Source organism: Chiloscyllium punctatum, chromosome 37, assembly GCF_047496795.1.
Source record: "Chiloscyllium punctatum isolate Juve2018m chromosome 37, sChiPun1.3, whole genome shotgun sequence".
NCBI classification, from domain to species: Eukaryota; Metazoa; Chordata; class Chondrichthyes; order Orectolobiformes; family Hemiscylliidae; genus Chiloscyllium; species Chiloscyllium punctatum.
Window position 1 is genome coordinate 56,963,951 of NC_092775.1, and position 18,962 is coordinate 56,982,912.

Genomic DNA, 18,962 nt, shown 5'->3' on the forward strand with positions numbered 1-18,962 from the left:
TCAATCCTGACCCTCCAACCGAGCAGCACTCCCTCAGTACTGACCCTCCGACCGTGCAGCACTCCCTCAGTACTGACCCTCTGACCGTGCAGCACTCCCTCAGTACTGACCCTCCGACCGTGCAGCACTCCCTCAGTACTGACCCTCCGACCGTGCAGCACTCCCTCAGTACTGACCCTCCGACCGTGCAGCACTCCCTCAGTACTGACCCTCCGACCGTGCAGCACTCCCTCAGTACTGACCCTCCGACCGTGCAGCACTCCCTCAGTACTGACCCTCCGACCGTGCAGCACTCCCTCAGTACTGACCCTCCGACAGTGCAGCACTCACTCAGTACTGACCCTCCGACAGTGAGGCACTCCCTCAGTACTGACCCTCTGACAGTGCAGCACTCCCTCAGTACTGACCCTGTGACAGTGCGGCACTCCCTCAGCACTGACCCTCCGACAGTGCAGCACTCCCTCAGCACTGACCCTGTGACAGTGCGGCACTCCCTCAGTACTGACCCTCCGACCGTGCAGCACTCCCTCAGTACTGACCCTCCGACCGTGCAGCACTCCCTCAGTACTGACCCACCGACAGTGCAGCACTCCCTCAGTACTGACCCTCCGACCGTGCAGCACTCCCTCAGTACTGACCCTCCGACCGTGCAGCACTCCCTCAGTACTGACCCTCCGACCGTGCAGCACTCCCTCAGTACTGACCCTCCGACCGTGCAGCACTCCCTCAGTACTGACCCTCCGACAGTATGGTCTCTCTGCAGCAGGCTGCCACTTTCAACTCCAGCCTCAGGTCGATATTGAATGTTCTCCCCGTGTCTGCATGAGTTTCCTCCATGTGCTCCCAAACCCTCCCACAGTCCAACAATGTGCAGGTTGGGTGGATTGGCCATGGGAAAGGCTGGGTCAGGTTGGGGTAGGACACTCTTCTGAGGGTCGGTGTCGACTTGATGGGCCGAATTACCTGCTTCCGCATTGTAGGCTTTCTATTATCCTAAACCCTTCTGGAAGGTCGTGAATCTTTGGAATTCCGCACCCCAGAAGATTTGCTGTTAGTTTGAGAAGTTCGCTGTTGTCCTGGTGGTTAGTGTTGGAAACCAATAGGATTTCTCAATCTGAAGGAGTTTCTGCCAGAGGAGTATCTAAAGCAGAGGAATGTAGCGAAGGAGATCTCTCAGGTACACTAAACTGTTTCACTCTGAAGTGTCCTAACACAGTGTGACACACTTCCTCAGTGGTACATGGAGTTTAATCTGGATGAATGTGAGGTATTGCATTTTCATAGAATCCCTACAGTGTGGAAACAGACCATTAGACCCAACAAGTCCACACGGACCCTCCATAGAGTAACCCACCCAGACTACTCTACATTTACCCCTGATACATGCACCTAACCTACACATCTCTGAACACTATGGGCAATTTAGCATGGCCAATCCACCTAACCTGCACATCTCTGAACACTACGGGAAATTTAGCATGGCCAATCCACCTAACCTACACATCTCTGAACACTTTGGGCAATTTAGCATGGCCAATCCACCTAACCTACACATCTCTGAACACTACGGGAAATTTAGCATGGCCAATCCACCTAACCTACACATCTCTGAACACTACGGGCAATTTAGCATGGCCAATCCACCTAACCAGCACATCTTTGGACCATGGTAGGAAACCAGAGCACCCAAACAAAACCCACACAGACACGGGGAGAATGTGCTAACTCCACACAGACAGTCACCCAAGGCTGGAATCGAACCCAGGTCCCTGGTGCTGTGAGGTAGCAGAGCTGACCACTGAGCCACCGTGTAGCCCCAGTTGGTGAAACAATCAAGAACAGGACTTCTTCAGTTAATGGTGGGGTCCTGAGTGGTGTTGTTGAATAGAGTGGTCTAGGGGTTCAGGTACATAATTCTTTGCAGTTGACACCACAGGCAGATCCAGTCATTGAGAAGGTGTTTAGCACACTTGCCTTTATTGCTCAGACTTGCGATAGTGTAGGAGTTGGGCTGTTACGTTGAGGTTGTACAGGACGTTCATAAGGCTTCTTCTGGAGTATTGTCTGGCCGCCCTGCAGGAGGAGGGATATTATTAAACTGGAAAGGATTCAGAAGCGATTTACCAGGATGTTGCTGGCAGTGGAGGGTTTGGTTTTAAGGAGAGGCTGGATGGGCTGGGACTTTTTTCACTGGAGCATGGGAGGTTGAGGGGGGATCTTATAGAGGTTTATAACATCATGAGGGGTATAGACAAGTTGAATGGCAGGGGTCCTTTCCCAGGGATGTAGGATTTCAAGAGTAGGGGGCACATTTTTAAGGTGTGAGGAAAGAAATTTTAAAAAGGGGAACCTTTTTGCAGAGAGTGTGGTTCATGTATGGCATAAACTTCCAGAGGAAGTGATGGATGCAGATATACATACAACATTTAAAATGCACTTGGATAAACACATGATTAAGAAATGTTTGGAGGGATCTGGGCTCAGTACAGGCAGGTGAGACTAGTTTAGATTGGGATTATGGACTGGTTGGACAGAAAGGGTTTGTTTCTGTGTGGTATGACTCTATGACTGCAGTGGTTCAAGAAGGCAGTTCACCATCACCACCTTTACAAAGGCACTTGGGGATGAGCAATAACTGATGAGGGAATAGTTGACCAAGGGGCAAATACATGACCTACTGCAGTCTGCCCACTTACCGGGCATCAGGTTTGTATATTTGATTCTCCATCTAATGTGGGAATGGATTCTGGAGCCAGGGAGTTTGTAAGAGTGTGCGGCTTGCGGGCTGATTTCAATGATTAACTCAGTTTACACTTGGCTGTGGATTTACATGGAACTAATCGTCATGGAGATGACGGATTAGGTTTGCTGAGCAAACTGGGTCGATATTTTTGAAGAGCAGGTGAATGAGAGGTGAGCCTACTGAAACATAGAAGGTTCTGAGGGGGATTGAGAGTGGAAGCTGGGAACGATTTAGTGATAGAAGAATTGGCTAAATGGAGTGACACTAGTACAAGTTAAAAAAAATAAGCAACATGTCTGCAGACAGCGTAAATGGAAGAAATAATTGAAACCAGCAAAAAAGATGAAAAAGGAATTAAACCTGTCAAGGAAGAGGAAACAGAACGGAGGCAGAGATTACAGTGTGGAATTGGTATTCAGTCTAAAAGGTTTCCAATGAAACAGGGAGGTGCTAGTTTGGGACACTGCAGGAGGCTGACAACAGAGAGGTCAGGGCGAGAGTGAGGTGGAAGACTAAACCTTAGGTCACTGGGGTCACACTTATAGACAAGTCAAAGGTGTTTAGTTAAATTTCTGTGACTATCGCTGCCTGTGATCTTGCGCCATCAGCTTTTTTCTCCAATTAATCTCTCCCATCTTACACCTACCTCAGAGCTCCATTTGTCCACCCTTCCTGCCTCTGTCTCTTCTTGATTGAGACCTACTCCATTTCTAACCTCACCACTTCTTATGGAAGGTCATGACTCAAAACATTAACTGTTTCTCTCTTCACAGATGCTGAGTATATCCAGTATCTCCCATTTTTAGTTCAGATTTCCAACATCTGCAGCATTTTGACGTTGTATGCATGCAAGAGAAATGCATTGACATACATTTAGAGGTTTTTTTTGAGGATGTAATCAAAAGAGTAGATAAAGGAGAACTCATAGATGTAGCATGCTTGGATTTCCAAAAAACATTCAATAAGGTGCCACAGAAAAGACTAATCAACAAGATAAGAATTTATGGAGCAATGGGTGACATATATTAGCAAGGACAGAGAGTTGACTAATGGTCAGGAAGCAGATAGTGGCAATAAGTTAAGAGGGATTTGGGCCAAATGCTAACAAATGGGACTAGATTAATTTACAGTTTGGACGAGTTGGACTGAAGGGTCTGTTTCCACGCGACACGACTCTGTGACTCTAAACGGGGCATTCTCAGGTTATCAGGCTGTGATAGTTGGTGTGCTGTTGAGGCTGCAGCTTTTTTCCAATCGATATTAATGACTCAGACAAAAACCCAGACAGTAATCTGTCTAAATTTGTTGCTGATATAAATCGAGCTGTGAATGTAAATGATAACAGATATAGGCAGATTAGGTTAGAGATCAGTAGATGGAGTATAATGTGGGCAAGTGAGAGGTTATTCAGTTTCCTTGTAGTTATCAAGGAGCTGAATATTACTTGGAAAAATCTTAGAAACTTGTAAATGCTGTTCGGAGACACTTGGATCTATTTACACAAGACACACTGAAGATTAGCATGAAGGTACTGCCCACAGGAAGGCAAGTGGCATGTTGGCATTTATTAGAAGGTGATTGGGTACAGAAATAAAGAAAAACTCTTGTTTCCCTCACATTGGGCTTTGGTGAGACCATAGCTGGAACATGGTCTTCAGTTGTGGTCACTGCATTTAAAGTGGGATATACTTGCATTCCAGGATTTATGAGGGGAGTTGAGTAAACTGTGCCGATATTCTCTGGAGTGTAAAAGGTATGAGAAGTGAGCTCTTTAAAATATACAACAGAGTTCAAAAGGGTCGACCCCTTTGATCTCCTTAATTCACAGAGTGGTGCACCTTGAGAACTCTCTACCCCAGGAGAGTGTGAGTGCTCAGTCACTGAGTATAGGCCAGGGTTGAGGGAGTCTTGACCAACTGGGGAATCAAGGATTCTGGGGAATGCTGGGAAAGTAGAGATTGGGAAGGATGGTTACCCATGAGCTCACTGGATGGTGGAGTGATCCTGATGGGATGCAAGGTCTAATTCTGCTCCATTTCTATTTTCATTCATGGGATGTGGGCATTGCTGACTGGGTCAACATTTATCGCCCTTCCCTCGTTGCCCCCTTCAGAAGGTGGTGGTGAACTACCTCCTCAAACCACTGCAGTCCACATTTGCGGTTAAACCCACAATGCCTCAGAGAGGGAATTCCAGGATATTGACCCAGCGGCAGTGAAGAAACAGTGATATATTTCCAAGTCGGGGTGGTGATTGGCTTGAAGGTGAACCTGCAGGGGGTGGTGTTCCCATGTATCTGCTGCCCCTTGTCCTTCTTGATGGAAGTGGTGGTGGGTTTGGAAGGTGTTGATGGGGTGGAAATGTCAATTATTAAGGGGCAAAGGTTGAGGTAAGATGAGGTAAGTTTAAAGGAGATGTGAGAGGCAGTTCTTTACCCAGAAGGTAGTGAGTTCTTGGAATGTGCTTCCAGAAGAGGTGGTGGAGGCAGGTACAATAGTGACATTTAAGAGGCATCCAGACACATCAATGTATCGGCAGGGAATAGAAATATACAGAACATAGAGGCAAAAGGATTTTACTTTCAAAAGGTGTAACACGTCGGTGTAATCTGGCCAGGCCAAAGACTCAGCTCCTGTGCTGTGCTGTTCTTAGTTTCTGTTCGAGGTTCTGATTGTTTCTGTAATGTTGCCAAGTCCAGAGATTCAAGGATTCCACTTTGGAAGTTCCCATGAGGTTGACCTTTCAGGGAATGATCGCCGCTGCACAGGAAGGAGTTGGCACCTTCCTGGAAGCACTTAGCGATGGCAGCTAGCATCATGCCAAGGAAAGGTCTGCCCCCCCACCCACCACCCTGCCACACTGCTCCCTGAGATGCGATAAGCTCTGTCCCTCGGTGCTGAGTGACCCTGTACATGTCCTGCCTGCAGATGACAGACCCCCACTGCCTGCTCCATTTGAACATCGGTGTGTGTCGTTTCGAACAGGACCGGTCAGCAGCCTGTACCAGTTCAACCTCCATGAGGTCCTGGGAGGGTAAGTGATGACCTCTGGCAAAAACAAAACCATGGCCAGTGCAGCAGCAGGTGGAAAGAAGACCAGGAATTAACCGGTCAACACCAACAAGTTACATTGTATTAAACGGGCTGAATTGAGAGGGAGTGCTGTGCGAAAATCCACCGAGTACATTCATGTCAAACTGTGACTAACTGATCTGTCAGTGTTACAGTGCAGACTGGGTGAGACATTGTGGGATACAATGTCTGAGACAGGGTTACGGTCAGTGTGTGACAGTGAGGATTAGTGCCAGTAATAAGTGAGTGTGAATGTCAGTGTGTGTCAGTGAGGGTTAACGTCAGTGTGTGACAGTGAGGGTTAGTGTCAGTGTGTGACAGTGAGGGTTAGTGTCAGTGTGCGACAGTGAATGTTTGTGTCAGTGTGTGACAGTGAGGGTTAGTGTCAGTGTGTGACAGTGGGGGTTAGTGTCAGTGTGTGTCAGTGAGGGTTAGTGTCAGTGTGTGACAGTGAGGGTTAGTGTCAGTGTGTGACAGTGAGTATTAAAGTCAGTATATGACAATGAGTGTTAGTGTCAGTGTGTGACAATGAGAGTTATGGTCAGTGTGTATCAGTGAGTATTAAAGTTAGAATATGACAGTGAGGGTTAATGTCAGTGTGAGTCAGTGAGTGTTGGTGTCAGCGTGTGTCAGTGAGGGTTAGTGTCAGTGTGTGACAGTGAGGGTTAGTGTCAGTGTGTGACAGTGAGTGTTGGTGTCAGTGTGTGACAGTGAAAGTTAATGTCAGTGTGTGTCAGTGAGGGTTAGTGTCAGCGTGTGTCAGTGAGGGTTAATGTCAGCGTGTGACAGTGAGTGTTGGTGTCAGTGTGTGACAGTGAGGGTTAGTGTCAGTGTGTGTCAGTGAGGGTTAGTGTCAGCGTGTGTCAGTGAGGGTTAGTGTCAGTGTGTGACAGTGAGTGTTGGTGTCAGTGTGTGACAGTGAAAGTTAGTGTCAGTGTGTGTCAGTGAGGGTTAGTGTCAGTGAGGGTTAGTGTCAGTGTGTGTCAGTGAGGGTTAGTGTCAGTGTGTGACAGTGAGTGTTGGTGTCAGTGTGTGACAGTGAAAGTTAATGTCAGTGTGTGTCAGTGAGGGTTAGTGTCAGTGTGTGACAGTGAGGGTTGGTGTCAGTGTGTGCCAGTGAGTGCTAATGTCCGCATAAGACAGTGAGGATTAATGTCAGTGTGTAACAGTGAAAGTTAGTGTCAGTGTGTAACAGTGAGGTTTAGTGTCAGTGTATCACAGTGAGGGTTAGTGTCAGTGTGTGACAGTGAAGGTTAGTGTCAGTGTGTGACAGTGAGGGTTAGTGTCAGTGTATGTCAGTGATGGTTAGTGCCAGTGTGTGTCAGTGAGGGTTAGTGTCAGTGTGTATCAGTGAGTATTAAAGTCAGAATATGACAGTGAGGGTTAATGTCAGTGTGTGTCCGTGAGGGTTAGAGTCAGTGTGTGACAGTGAGGGTTAGTCAGTGTGTGACAGTGAGTGTTGGTGTCAGTGTGTGACAGTGAGGGTTAGTGTCAGTGTGTGTCAGTGAGTGTTGGTGTCAGTGTATGACAGTGAGTGTTGATGTCAGTGTGTGACAGTGAGGGTTAATGTCAGTGTGTGACAGTGAGGGTTAATGTCAGTGTGTGACAGTGAGTGTTGGTGCCAGTGTGTGTCTGTGAGGGTTAGTGTCAGTGTGTGACAGTGAGGGTTAGTGTCAGTGTGTGTCAGTGAGTGTTGGTGTCAGTGTGTGACAGTGAGGGTTAGTGTCAGTGTGTGTCAGTGAGTGTTGGTGTCAGTGTGTGACAGTGAGTGTTGGTGTCAGTGTGTGTCTGTGAGGGTTAGTGTCAGTGTGTAACAGTGAGGTTTAGTGTCAGTGTATGACAGTGAGTGTTGGTGTCAGTGTGTGACAGTGAGGGTTAATGTCAGTGTGTGTCAGTGAGTGTTGGTGTCAGTGTGTGACAGTGAGGGTTAGTGTCAGTGTGTGTCAGTCAGGGTTAGTGTCAGTGTCTGTCAGTGAATGTTAATGTCAGTGTGTGACAATGAGGGTTAGTGTCAGTGTGTGTCAGTGAGTGTTGGTGTCAGTGTGTGACAGTGAGGGTTAGTGTCAGTGTGTGTCAGTCAGGGTTAGTGTCAGTGTGTGTCAGTGAGGGTTAATATTAGTGTGTGACAGTGAGGGTTGGTGTCAGTGTGTGATAGTGAGGGTTAGAGTCAGTGTGTGTCAGTGAGGGTTAATATCAGTGTGTGACAGTGAGGGTTAGTGTCAGTGTGTGTCAGTGAGGGTTAATATCAGTGTGTGACAGTGAGGGTTGGTGTCAGTGTGTGATAGTGAGGGTTAGAGTCAGTGTGTGTTAGTGAATGTCAACGTCAGTGTGTGATAGTGAGGGTTAGAGTCAGTGTGTGTTAGTGAATGTCAACGTCAGTGTGTGAAAGTGTGGGTTAGTGTCAATGTGTGTCAGTGAGTGTTGGTGTCAGTGTGTGACAGTGAGGGTTAGTGTCAGTGTGTGACAGTGAGGATAGTGTCAGTACATGTCAGTCAGGGTTAGTTTCAGTGTGTGTCAGTGAATGTTAATGTCAGTGTGTGACAATGAGGGTTAGTGTCAGTGTGTGTCAGTGAGTGTTGGTGTCAGTGTGTGACAGAGAGTGTTAGTGTCAGTGTGTGACAGAGAGGGTTAGTGTCAGTGTGTGTCAGTGAGGGTTAATGTCAGTGTGTGAAAGTGAGGGTTAGTGTCAGTGTGTGTCAGTGAGGGTTAGTGTCAGTGTGTGACAGTGAATGTTGGTGTCAGTGTGTGACAGTGAGGGTTAGTGTCAGTGTGTAACAGTAAGGTTTAGTGTCAGTGTATGACAGTGAGGGTTAGTGTCAGTGTGTGTCAGTCAGGGTTAGTGTCACTGTCTGTCAGTGAATGTTAATGTCAGTGTGTAACAGTAAGGTTTAGTGTCAGTGTATGACAGTGAGGGTTAGTGTCAGTGTGTGTCAGTCAGGGTTAGTGTCAGTGTCTGTCAGTGAATGTTAATGTCAGTGTGTGACAATGAGGTTTAATGTCAGTGTGTGTCAGTGAGGGTTAGTGTCAATGTGTGTCAGTGAGGGTTAGTGTCAGTGTGTGTCAGTGAGGGTTAGTGTCAGTGTGTGTCAGTGAGGGTTAGTGTCAGTGTGTGTCTGTGAGGGTTGGTGTCAGTGTGTAACAGTGAGGTTTAGTGTCAGTGTATGACAGTGAGGGTTAGTGTCAATGTGTGTCAGTGAGGGTTAGTGTCAGTGAGGGTTAGTGTCAGTGTGTGTCAGTGAGTGTGGGTGTCAGTGTGTGTCAGTGAGGGTTAGTGTCAGTGTGCGACAGTGAATGTTGGTGTCAGTGTGTGACAGTGAGGGTTAGTGTCAGTGTGTGTCAGTGAGGGTTAGTGTCAGTGTGTGACAGTGAGTATTAAAGTCAGTATATGACAATGAGTGTTAGTGTCAGTGTGTGACAATGAGAGTTATGGTCAGTGTGTATCAGTGAGTATTAAAGTTAGAATATGACAGTGAGGGTTAATGTCAGTGTGTGTCAGTGAGGGTTAGTGTCAGCGTGTGTCAGTGAGGGTTAGTGTCAGCGTGTCTCAGTGAGGGTTAGTGTCAGTGTGTGACAGTGAGTGTTGGTGTCAGTGTGTGACAGTGAAAGTTACTGTCAGTGTGTGTCAGTGAGGGTTAGTGTCAGTGTGTGTCAGTGAGGGTTAGTGTCAGTGAGGGTTAGTGTCAGTGAGGGTTAGTGTCAGTGTGTGACAGTGAGGGTTGGTGTCAGTGTGTGACAGTGAGTGCTAATGTCCGCATAAGACAGTGAGGGTTAGTGTCAGTGTGTGACAGTGAGGGTTAGTGTCAGTGTATGTCAGTGATGGTTAGTGTCAGTGTGTGTCAGTGAGGGTTAGTGTCAGTGTGTATCAGTGAGTATTAAAGTCAGAATATGACAGTGAGGGTTAATGTCAGTGTGTGACAGTGAGTGTTGGTGTCAGTGTGTGACAGTGAGGGTTAATGTAAGTGTGTGTCTATGAGGGTTAGTGTCAGTGTGTGACAGTGAGGGTTAGTGTCAGTGTGTGACAGTGAGGATAGTGTCAGTACATGTCAGTGAGGGTTAGTTTCAGTGTGTGTCAGTGAGGGTTAGTGACAGTGTGTGTCAGTCAGGGTTAGTGTCAGTGTGTGTTAGTGAATGTAAATGTCAGTTTGTGACAATGAGGGTTAGTGTCAGTGTGTGTTAGTGAGGTTTAGTGTCAGTGTGTGTCAGTGTGTATTGGTGTCAGTGTATGACAGTGAGTGTTGGTGTCAGTGTGTGTCTGTGAGGGTTAGTGTCAGTGTGTGACAGAGAGTGTTAGTGTCAGTGTGTTTCAGTGAGGGTTAATGTCAGTGTGTGACAGTGAGGGTTGGTGTCAGTGTGTGACAATGAGGGTTAGAGTCAGTGTGTGTCAGTGAATGTTAACGTCAGTGTGTGTAAGTGAGGTTTAGTGACAGTGTGTGTCAGTAAGGGTTAGTGTCAGGGTGTGTCAGTGAGGGTTAGTGTCATTGTGTGTCAGTGAGTGTTGGTGTCAGTGTGTGTCAGTGAGGGTTAGAGTCAGTGTGTGTCAGTGAGGGTTAGTGACAGAGTGTGAAAGTGAGGGTTACTGTCAGTGTGTGATTGTGAGGGTTACTGTCAGTGTGAGTCAGTGAGTGTTGGTGTCAGTGTGTGACAGTGAGGGTTAATGTCAGCGTGAGTCAGTGAGTGTTGGTGTCAGTGTGTGACAGTGAGGGTTAGTGTCAGTGTGTGACAGTGAAAGTTAGTGTCAGTGTGAAACAGTGAGTTTAGTTACAGTGTATGACAGTGAGGGTTATTGTCAGTGTATGTCAGTGAGGGTTAGTGACAGTGTGTGTCAGTGAGTGTTAGAGTCAGTGTGTGTCAGTGAGGGTTAGTGACAATGTGTGTCAGTGAGTGTTAGAGTCAGTGTGTGTCAGTGAGGGTTAGTGACAGTGTGTGTCAGTGAGTGTTAGAGTCAGTGTGTGTCAGTGAATGTTAATGTCAGTGTGTGACAGTGAGGGTTAGTGTCTGTGTGTGACAGTGAGGGTTAGTGTCTGTGTGTGACAGTGAGAGTTGGTGTCAGTGTGTGTCAGTGAGGGTTAATGTTAGTGTGTAACCGTGAGGGTTAATGTCAGTGTGTAACAGTGAGGGTTAGTGTCAGTGTGTGACAGTGAGTGTTGGTGTCAGTGTGTGACAGTGTAAGTTAATGTCAGTGTGTGTCAGTGAGGGTTAGTGTCAGCGTGTGTCAGTGAGGGTTAGTGTCAGCGTGTCTTAGTGAGGGTTAGTGTCAGTGTGTGACAGTGAGTGTTGGTGTCAGTGTGTGACAGTGAGGGTTAGTGTCAGTGTGTGTTAGTGAGGGTTAGTGTCAGCGTGTGTCAGTGAGGGTTGGTGTCAGTGTGTGACAGTGAAAGTTAGTGTCAGTGTGTGTCAGTGAGGGTTAGTGTCAGTGAGGGTTAGTGTCAGTGTGTGTCAGTGAGGGTTAGTGTCAGCGTGTGTCAGTGAGGGTTAGTGTCAGTGTGTGACAGTGAGTGTTGGTGTCAGTGTGTGACAGTGAAAGTTAATGTCAGTGTGTGTCAGTGAGGGTTAGTGTCAGTGTGTGACAGTGAGGGTTGGTGTCAGTGTGTGCCAGTGAGTGCTAATGTCCGCATAAGACAGTGAGGATTAATGTCAGTGTGTAACAGTGAAAGTTAGTGTCAGTGTGTAACAGTGAGGTTTAGTGTCAGTGTATCACAGTGAGGGTTAGTGTCAGTGTGTGACAGTGAGGGTTAGTGTCAGTGTGTGACAGTGAGGGTTAGTGTCAGTGTATGTCAGTGATGGTTAGTGCCAGTGTGTGTCAGTGAGGGTTAGTGTCAGTGTGTATCAGTGAGTATTAAAGTCAGAATATGACAGTGAGGGTTAATGTCAGTGTGTGTCCATGAGGGTTAGAGTCAGTGTGTGACAGTGAGGGTTAGTGTCAGTGTGTGTCAGTGAGTGTTGGTGTCAGTGTATGACAGTGAGGGTTAATGTCAGTGTGTGACAGTGAGGGTTAATGTCAGTGTGTGACAGTGAGTGTTGGTGCCAGTGTGTGTCTGTGAGGGTTAGTGTCAGTGTGTGACAGTGAGGGTTAGTGTCAGTGTGTGTCAGTGAGTGTTGGTGTCAGTGTGTGACAGTGAGGGTTAGTGTCAGTGTGTGTCAGTGAGTGTTGGTGTCAGTGTGTGACAGTGAGTGTTAGTGTCAGTGTGTGTCTGTGAGGGTTAGTGTCAGTGTGTGACAGTGAGGATTGGTGTCAGTGTGTGATAGTGAGGTTTAGTGTCAGTGTATGACAGTGAGGGTTAGTGTCAGTGTGTGTCAGTCAGGGTTAGTGTCAGTGTCTGTCAGTGAATGTTAATGTCAGTGTGTGACAATGAGGGTTAGTGTCAGTGTGTGTCAGTGAGTGTTGGTATCAGTTTGTGACAGTGAGGGTTAGTGTCAGTGTGTGTCAGTCAGGGTTAGTGTCTGTGTGTCAGTGAGGGTTAATATTAGTGTGTGACAGTGAGGGTTGGTGTCAGTGTGTGATAGTGAGTGTTAGAGTCAGTGTGTGTCAGTGAGGGTTAATATCAGTGTGTGACAGTGAGGGTTAGTGTCAGTGTGTGATAGTGAGGGTTAGTGTCAGTGAGGGTTAATATCAGTGTGTGACAGTGAGGGTTGGTGTCAGTGTGTGATAGTGAGGGTTAGTGTCAGTGAGGGTTAATATCAGTGTGTGACAGTGAGGGTTGGTGTCAGTGTGTGATAGTGAGGGTTAGTGTCAGTGAGGGTTAATATCAGTGTGTGACAGTGAGGGTTGGTGTCAGTGTGTGATAGTGAGGGTTAGAGTCAGTGTGTGTTAGTGAATGTCAACGTCAGTGTGTGATAGTGAGGGTTAGAGTCAGTGTGTGTTAGTGAATGTCAACGTCAGTGTGTGAAAGTGTGGGTTAGTGTCAGTGTGTGACAGTGAGGATAGTGTCAGTATGTGTCAGTGAGGGTTAGTTTCAGTGTGTGTCAGTGAATGTTAATGTCAGTGTGTGACAATGAGGGTTCGTGTCAATGTGTGTTAGTGAGGTTTAGTGTCAGTGTGTGTCAGTGTGTATTGGTGTCAGTGTATGACAGTGAGTGTTGGTGTCAGTGTGTGTCTGTGAGGGTTAGTGTCAGTGTGTGACAGAGAGTGTTAGTGTCAGTGTGTTTCAGTGAGGGTTAATGTCAGTGTGTGACAGTGAGGGTTGGTGTCAGTGTGTGTCAGTGAATGTTAACGTCAGTGTGTGAAAGTGAGGTTTAGTGACAGTGTGTGTCAGTAATGGTTAGTGTCAGTGTGTGTCAGTGAGGGTTAGTGTCAGTGTGTGTCAGTGAATGTTAATTTCAGTGTGTGACAGTGAGGGTTAGTGTCAGTGTATGTCAGTGAATGTTGGTGTCAGTGTGTGACAGTGAGTGTTGGCGTCACTGTGTGACAGTGAGGGTTAGAGTCAGTGTGTATCAGTGTGGGTTAGTGACAGGGTGTGAAAGTGAGGGTTAGTGACAGTGTGTGTCAGTGAGGTTTAGTGTCAGTGTGTGTCAGTGAGTTTTAGTGTCAATGTGTGTCAGTGAGTGTTGGTGTCAGTGTGTGACAGTGAGTGTTGGTGCCAGTGTGTGACAGCGAGGGTTAGTGTCAGTGTGTGACAGTGAGGGCTACTGTCAGTGTGTGATTGTGAGGGTTACTGTCAGTGTGAGTCAGTGAGTGTTGGTGTCAGTGTGTGACAGTGAGGGTTAGTGTCAGCGTGAGTCAGTGAGTGTTGGTGTCAGTGTGTGACAGTGAGGGTTAGTGTCAGTGTGTGACAGTGAAAGTTAGTGTCAGTGTGAAACAGTGAGTTTATTTACAGTGCATGTCAGTGAGGGTTAGTGACAGTGTGTGTCAGTGAATGTTAACGTCAGTGTGTGACAGTGAGGGTTAGAGTCAGTGTGTGTCAGTGAGGTTTAGAGTCAGTGTGTGTCAGTGAGGGTTAGTGTCAGTGTGTGTCAGTGAATGTTAACGTCAGTGTGTGACAGTGAGGGTTAGTGTCTGTGTGTGACAGTGAGAGTTGGTGTCAGTGTGTGACAGTGAGGGTTAGGGTCAGTGTGTGTCAGTGAGGGTTAGTGCCAATGTGTGTCAGTGAGTGTTAGAGTCAGTGTGTGTCAGTGAGGGTTAGTGACAGTGTGTGTCAGTGAGTGTTAGAGTCAGTGTGTGTCAGTGAATGTTAATGTCAGTGTGTGACAGTGAGGGTTAGTGTCTGTGTGTGACAGTGAGAGTTATAGTCAGTGTGTGTCAGTGAGGGTTATAGTCAGTGTGTGTCAATGAGGGTTAGAGTCAGTGTGTGTCAGTGAGGGTTATAGTCAGTGTGTGTCAGTGAGGGTTAGTGACAGTGTGTGTCAATAAGGGTTAGTGTCAGTGTGTGTCAGTGAATGTTAATGTCAGTGTGTGACAATGAGGATTAGTGTCAGTGTGTGTAAGTGAGGTTTAGTGTCAGTGTGTGTCAGTGTGTGTTGGTGCCAGTGTGTGACAGTGAGTGTTGGTGTCAGTGTGTGTCAGTGAATGTTAATGTCAGTGTGTGTCAGTGAGGGTTAGTGTCAGTGTGTGACAGTGAGGGTTAGTGTCAGTGTGTAGCAGTGAGTGTTGGTGTCAGTGAGTGTTGGTATCAGTGTGTGACAGTGAGTGTTGGTGCCAGTGTGTGTCTGTGAGGGTTAGTGTCAGTGTGTGACAGTGAGGCTTAGTGTCAGTGTGTGTCAGTGAGTGTTGGTATCAGTGTGTGACAGTGAGTGTTGGTGTCAGTGTGTGTCTGTGAGGGTTAGTGTCAGTGTGTGACAGTGAGGGTTAGTGTCAGTGTGTGTCAATGAGGTTTAATGTCAGCGTGTGTCAGTGAGTGTTGGTGTCAATGTGTGACAGTGAGGGTTGGTGTCAGTGTGTGACAGTGAGGGTTAATGTCAGTGTGTGACAGTGACGGTTAATGTCAGTGTGTGTCAGTGAGGGTTGGTGTCAGTGTGTGACAGTGAGGGTTAATGTCAGTGTGTGACAGTGAGTGTTGGTGTCAATGTGTGACAGTGAGGGTTAATGTTAGTGTGTGACCGTGAGGGTTAGTGTCAGTGTGTGTCTGTGAGTGTTGGTGTCAGTGTGTGACAGTGAGGGTTAGTGTCAGTGTGTGTCTGTGAGGGTTAGTGTCAGCGTGTGTCAGTGAGGGTTAGTGTCAGTGTGTGACAGTGAGTGTTGGTGTCAGTGTGTGACAGTGAAAGTTAGTGTCAGTGTGTGTCAGTGAGGGTTAGTGTCAGTGAGGGTTAGTGTCAGTGTGTGTCAGTGAGGGTTAGTGTCAGCGTGTGTCAGTGAGGGTTAGTGTCAGTGTGTGACAGTGAGTGTTGGTGTCAGTGTGTGACAGTGAAAGTTAATGTCAGTGTGTGTCAATGAGGGTTAGTGTCAGTGTGTGACAGTGAGGGTTGGTGTCAGTGTGTGCCAGTGAGTGCTAATGTCCGCATAAGACAGTGAGGATTAATGTCAGTGTGTAACAGTGAAAGTTAGTGTCAGTGTGTAACAGTGAGGTTTAGTGTCAGTGTATCACAGTGAGGGTTAGTGTCAGTGTGCGACAGTGAGGGTTAGTGTCAGTGTGTGACAGTGAGGGTTAGTGTCAGTGTGTGATAGTGAGGGTTAGAGTCAGTGTGTGTTAGTGAATGTCAACGTCAGTGTGTGAAAGTGTGGGTTAGTGTCAATGTGTGTCAGTGAGTGTTGGTGTCAGTGTGTGACAGTGAGGGTTAGTGTCAGTGTGTGACAGTGAGGATAGTGTCAGTACGTGTCAGTCAGGGTTAGTTTCAGTGTGTGTCAGTGAATGTTAATGTCAGTGTGTGACAATGAGGGTCAGTGTCAGTGTGTGTTAGTGAGGTTTAGTGTCAGTGTGTGTCAGTGTGTATTGGTGTCAGTGTATGACAGTGAGTGTTGGTGTCAGTGTGTGTCTGTGAGGGTTAGTGTCAGTGTGTGACAGAGAGTGTTAGTGTCAGTGTGTTTCAGTGAGGGCTAATGTCAGTGTGTGTCAGTGAGGGTTGGTGTCAGTGTGTGACAATGAGGGTTAGTGTCAGTGTATGTCAGTGAATGTTAATGTCAGTGTGTGACAGTGAGGGTTAGTGTCAGTGTGTGTCAGTGAGGTTTAGTGTCATTGTGTGTCAGTGAGTGTTGGTGTCAGTGTGTGACAGTGAGTGTTGGTGTCACTGTGTGACAGTGAGGGTTAGAGTCAGTGTGTGTCAGTGAGGGTTAGAGTCAGTGTGTGTCAGTGTGGGTTAGTGACAGGGTGTGAAAGTGAGGGTTAGTGACAGTGTGTGTCAGTAAGGGTTAGTGTCAGTGTGTGACAATGAGGGTTAGTGTCAGTGTGTGTCAGTGAGGTTTAGTGTCAGTGTGTGTCAGTGAGTTTTAGTGTCAGTGTGTGTCAGTGTGTGTTGGTGTCAGTGCGTGACAGTGAGTGTTGGTGCCAGTGTGTGACAGCGAGGGTTAGTGTCAGTGTGTGACAGTGAGGGTTACTGTCAGTGTGTGATTGTGAGGGTTACTGTCAGTGTGAGTCAGTGAGTGTTGGTGTCAGTGTGTGTCAGTGAGGGTTAGTGTCAGCGTGAGTCAGTGAGTGTTGGTGTCAGTGTGTGACAGTGAAAGTTAGTGTCAGTGTGAAACAGTGAGTTTAGTTACAGTGTATGACAGTGAGGGTTAGTGTCAGTGCATGTCAGTGAGGGTTAGAGACAGTGTGTGTCAGTGAGGGTTAATATCAGTGTGTGACAGTGAGGGTTGGTGTCAGTGTGTGATAGTGAGGGTTAGAGTCAGTGTGTGTTAGTGAATGTCAACGTCAGTGTGTGAAAGTGTGGGTTAGTGTCAATGTGTGTCAGTGAGTGTTGGTGTCAGTGTGTGACAGTGAGGGTTAGTGTCAGTGTGTGACAGTGAGGATAGTGTCAGTACGTGTCAGTCAGGGTTAGTTTCAGTGTGTGTCAGTGAATGTTAATGTCAGTGTGTGACAATGAGGGTCAGTGTCAGTGTGTGTTAGTGAGGTTTAGTGTCAGTGTGTGTCAGTGTGTATTGGTGTCAGTGTATGACAGTGAGTGTTGGTGTCAGTGTGTGTCTGTGAGGGTTAGTGTCAGTGTGTGACAGAGAGTGTTAGTGTCAGTGTGTTTCAGTGAGGGCTAATGTCAGTGTGTGTCAGTGAGGGTTGGTGTCAGTGTGTGACAATGAGGGTTAGTGTCAGTGTATGTCAGTGAATGTTAATGTCAGTGTGTGACAGTGAGGGTTAGTGTCAGTGTGTGTCAGTGAGGTTTAGTGTCATTGTGTGTCAGTGAGTGTTGGTGTCAGTGTGTGACAGTGAGTGTTGGTGTCACTGTGTGACAGTGAGGGTTAGAGTCAGTGTGTGTCAGTGAGGGTTAGAGTCAGTGTGTGTCAGTGTGGGTTAGTGACAGGGTGTGAAAGTGAGGGTTAGTGACAGTGTGTGTCAGTAAGGGTTAGTGTCAGTGTGTGACAATGAGGGTTAGTGTCAGTGTGTGTCAGTGAGGTTTAGTGTCAGTGTGTGTCAGTGAGTTTTAGTGTCAGTGTGTGTCAGTGTGTGTTGGTGTCAGTGCGTGACAGTGAGTGTTGGTGCCAGTGTGTGACAGCGAGGGTTAGTGTCAGTGTGTGACAGTGAGGGTTACTGTCAGTGTGTGATTGTGAGGGTTACTGTCAGTGTGAGTCAGTGAGTGTTGGTGTCAGTGTGTGTCAGTGAGGGTTAGTGTCAGCGTGAGTCAGTGAGTGTTGGTGTCAGTGTGTGACAGTGAAAGTTAGTGTCAGTGTGAAACAGTGAGTTTAGTTACAGTGTATGACAGTGAGGGTTAGTGTCAGTGCATGTCAGTGAGGGTTAGTGACAGTGTGTGTCAGTGAATGTTAACGTCAGTGTGTGACAGTGAGGGTTAGAGTCAGTGTATGACAGTGAGGATTGGTGTCAGTGTGTGACAGTGAATGTAACGTCAGTGTGTGACAGTGAGGGTTAGTGTCTGTGTGTGACAGTGAGAGTTGGTGTCAGTGTGTGTCAGTGAGGGTTAGTGTCAGTGTGTGTCAGTGAGGGTTAGTGTCAGTGTGTGAAAGTGAGGGTTAGTGTCAGTGTGTGTCAGTGAGGGTTAGTGTCAGTGTGTGTCAGTGAGGGTTAGTGTCAGTGTATGACAGTGAATGTTGGTGTCAGTGTGTGACAGTGAGGGTTAGTGTCAGTGTGTAACAGTAAGGTTTAGTGTCAGTGTATGACAGTGAGGGTTAGTGTCAGTGTGTGTCAGTCAGGGTTAGTGTCAGTGTGTGTCAGTGAGGGTTAGTGTCAGTGTGTGTCAGTGAGTGTGGGTGTCAGTGTGTGTCAGTGAGGGTTAGTGTCAGTGTGCGACAGTGAATGTTGGTGTCAGTGTGTGACAGTGAGGGTTAGTGTCAGTGTGTGTCAGTGACGGTTAGTGTCAGTGTGTGACAGTGAGTATTAAAGTCAGTATATGACAATGAGTGTTAGTGTCAGTGTGTGACAATGAGAGTTATGGTCAGTGTGTATCAGTGAGTATTAAAGTTAGAATATGACAGTGAGAGTTAATGTCAGTGTGAGTCAGTGAGTGTTGGTGTCAGCGTGTGTCAGTGAGGGTTAGTGTCAGTGTGTGACAGTGAGTGTGGGTGTCAGTGTGTGACAGTGAAAGTTAATGTCAGTGTGTGTCAGTGAGGGTTAGTGTCAGCGTGTGTCAGTGAGGGTTAGTGTCAGCGTGTCTCAGTGAGGGTTAGTGTCAGTGTGTGACAGTGAGTGTTGGTGTCAGTGTGTGACAGTGAAAGTTAATGTCAGTGTGTGTCTGTGAGGGTTAGTGTCAGCATGTGTCAGTGAGGGTTAGTGTCAGTGAGGGTTAGTGTCAGTGAGGGTTAGTGTCAGTGTGTGACAGTGAGGGTTGGTGTCAGTGTGTGACAGTGAGTGCTAATGTCCGCATAAGACAGTGAGGGTTAGTGTCAGTGTGTGACAGTGAGGGTTAGTGTCAGTGTGTGTCAGTGAGGGTTAATATCAGTGTGTGACAGTGAGGGTTGGTGTCAGTGTGTGATAGTGAGGGTTAGAGTCAGTGTGTGTTAGTGAATGTCAACGTCAGTGTGTGAAAGTGTGGGTTAGTGTCAATGTGTGTCAGTGAGTGTTGGTGTCAGTGTGTGACAGTGAGGGTTAGTGTCAGTGTGTGACAGTGAGGATAGTGTC

General features: G+C 47.2%; 1 protein-coding gene across 2 annotated transcripts in view; it reads left to right on the top strand.

The window, feature by feature from the left end:
* LOC140463135 (myosin light chain kinase 2, skeletal/cardiac muscle-like) overlaps positions 1-18,962 on the top strand; it is a 275,704-nt gene that overhangs the window by 29,694 nt on the left and 227,048 nt on the right. For both annotated transcript variants that reach the window (XM_072556881.1, XM_072556882.1), the window contains exon 5: positions 5,671-5,776. In XM_072556881.1, the coding sequence (XP_072412982.1) occupies positions 5,671-5,776 (106 nt within the window). The remainder of the gene's footprint in view (positions 1-5,670; positions 5,777-18,962) is intronic.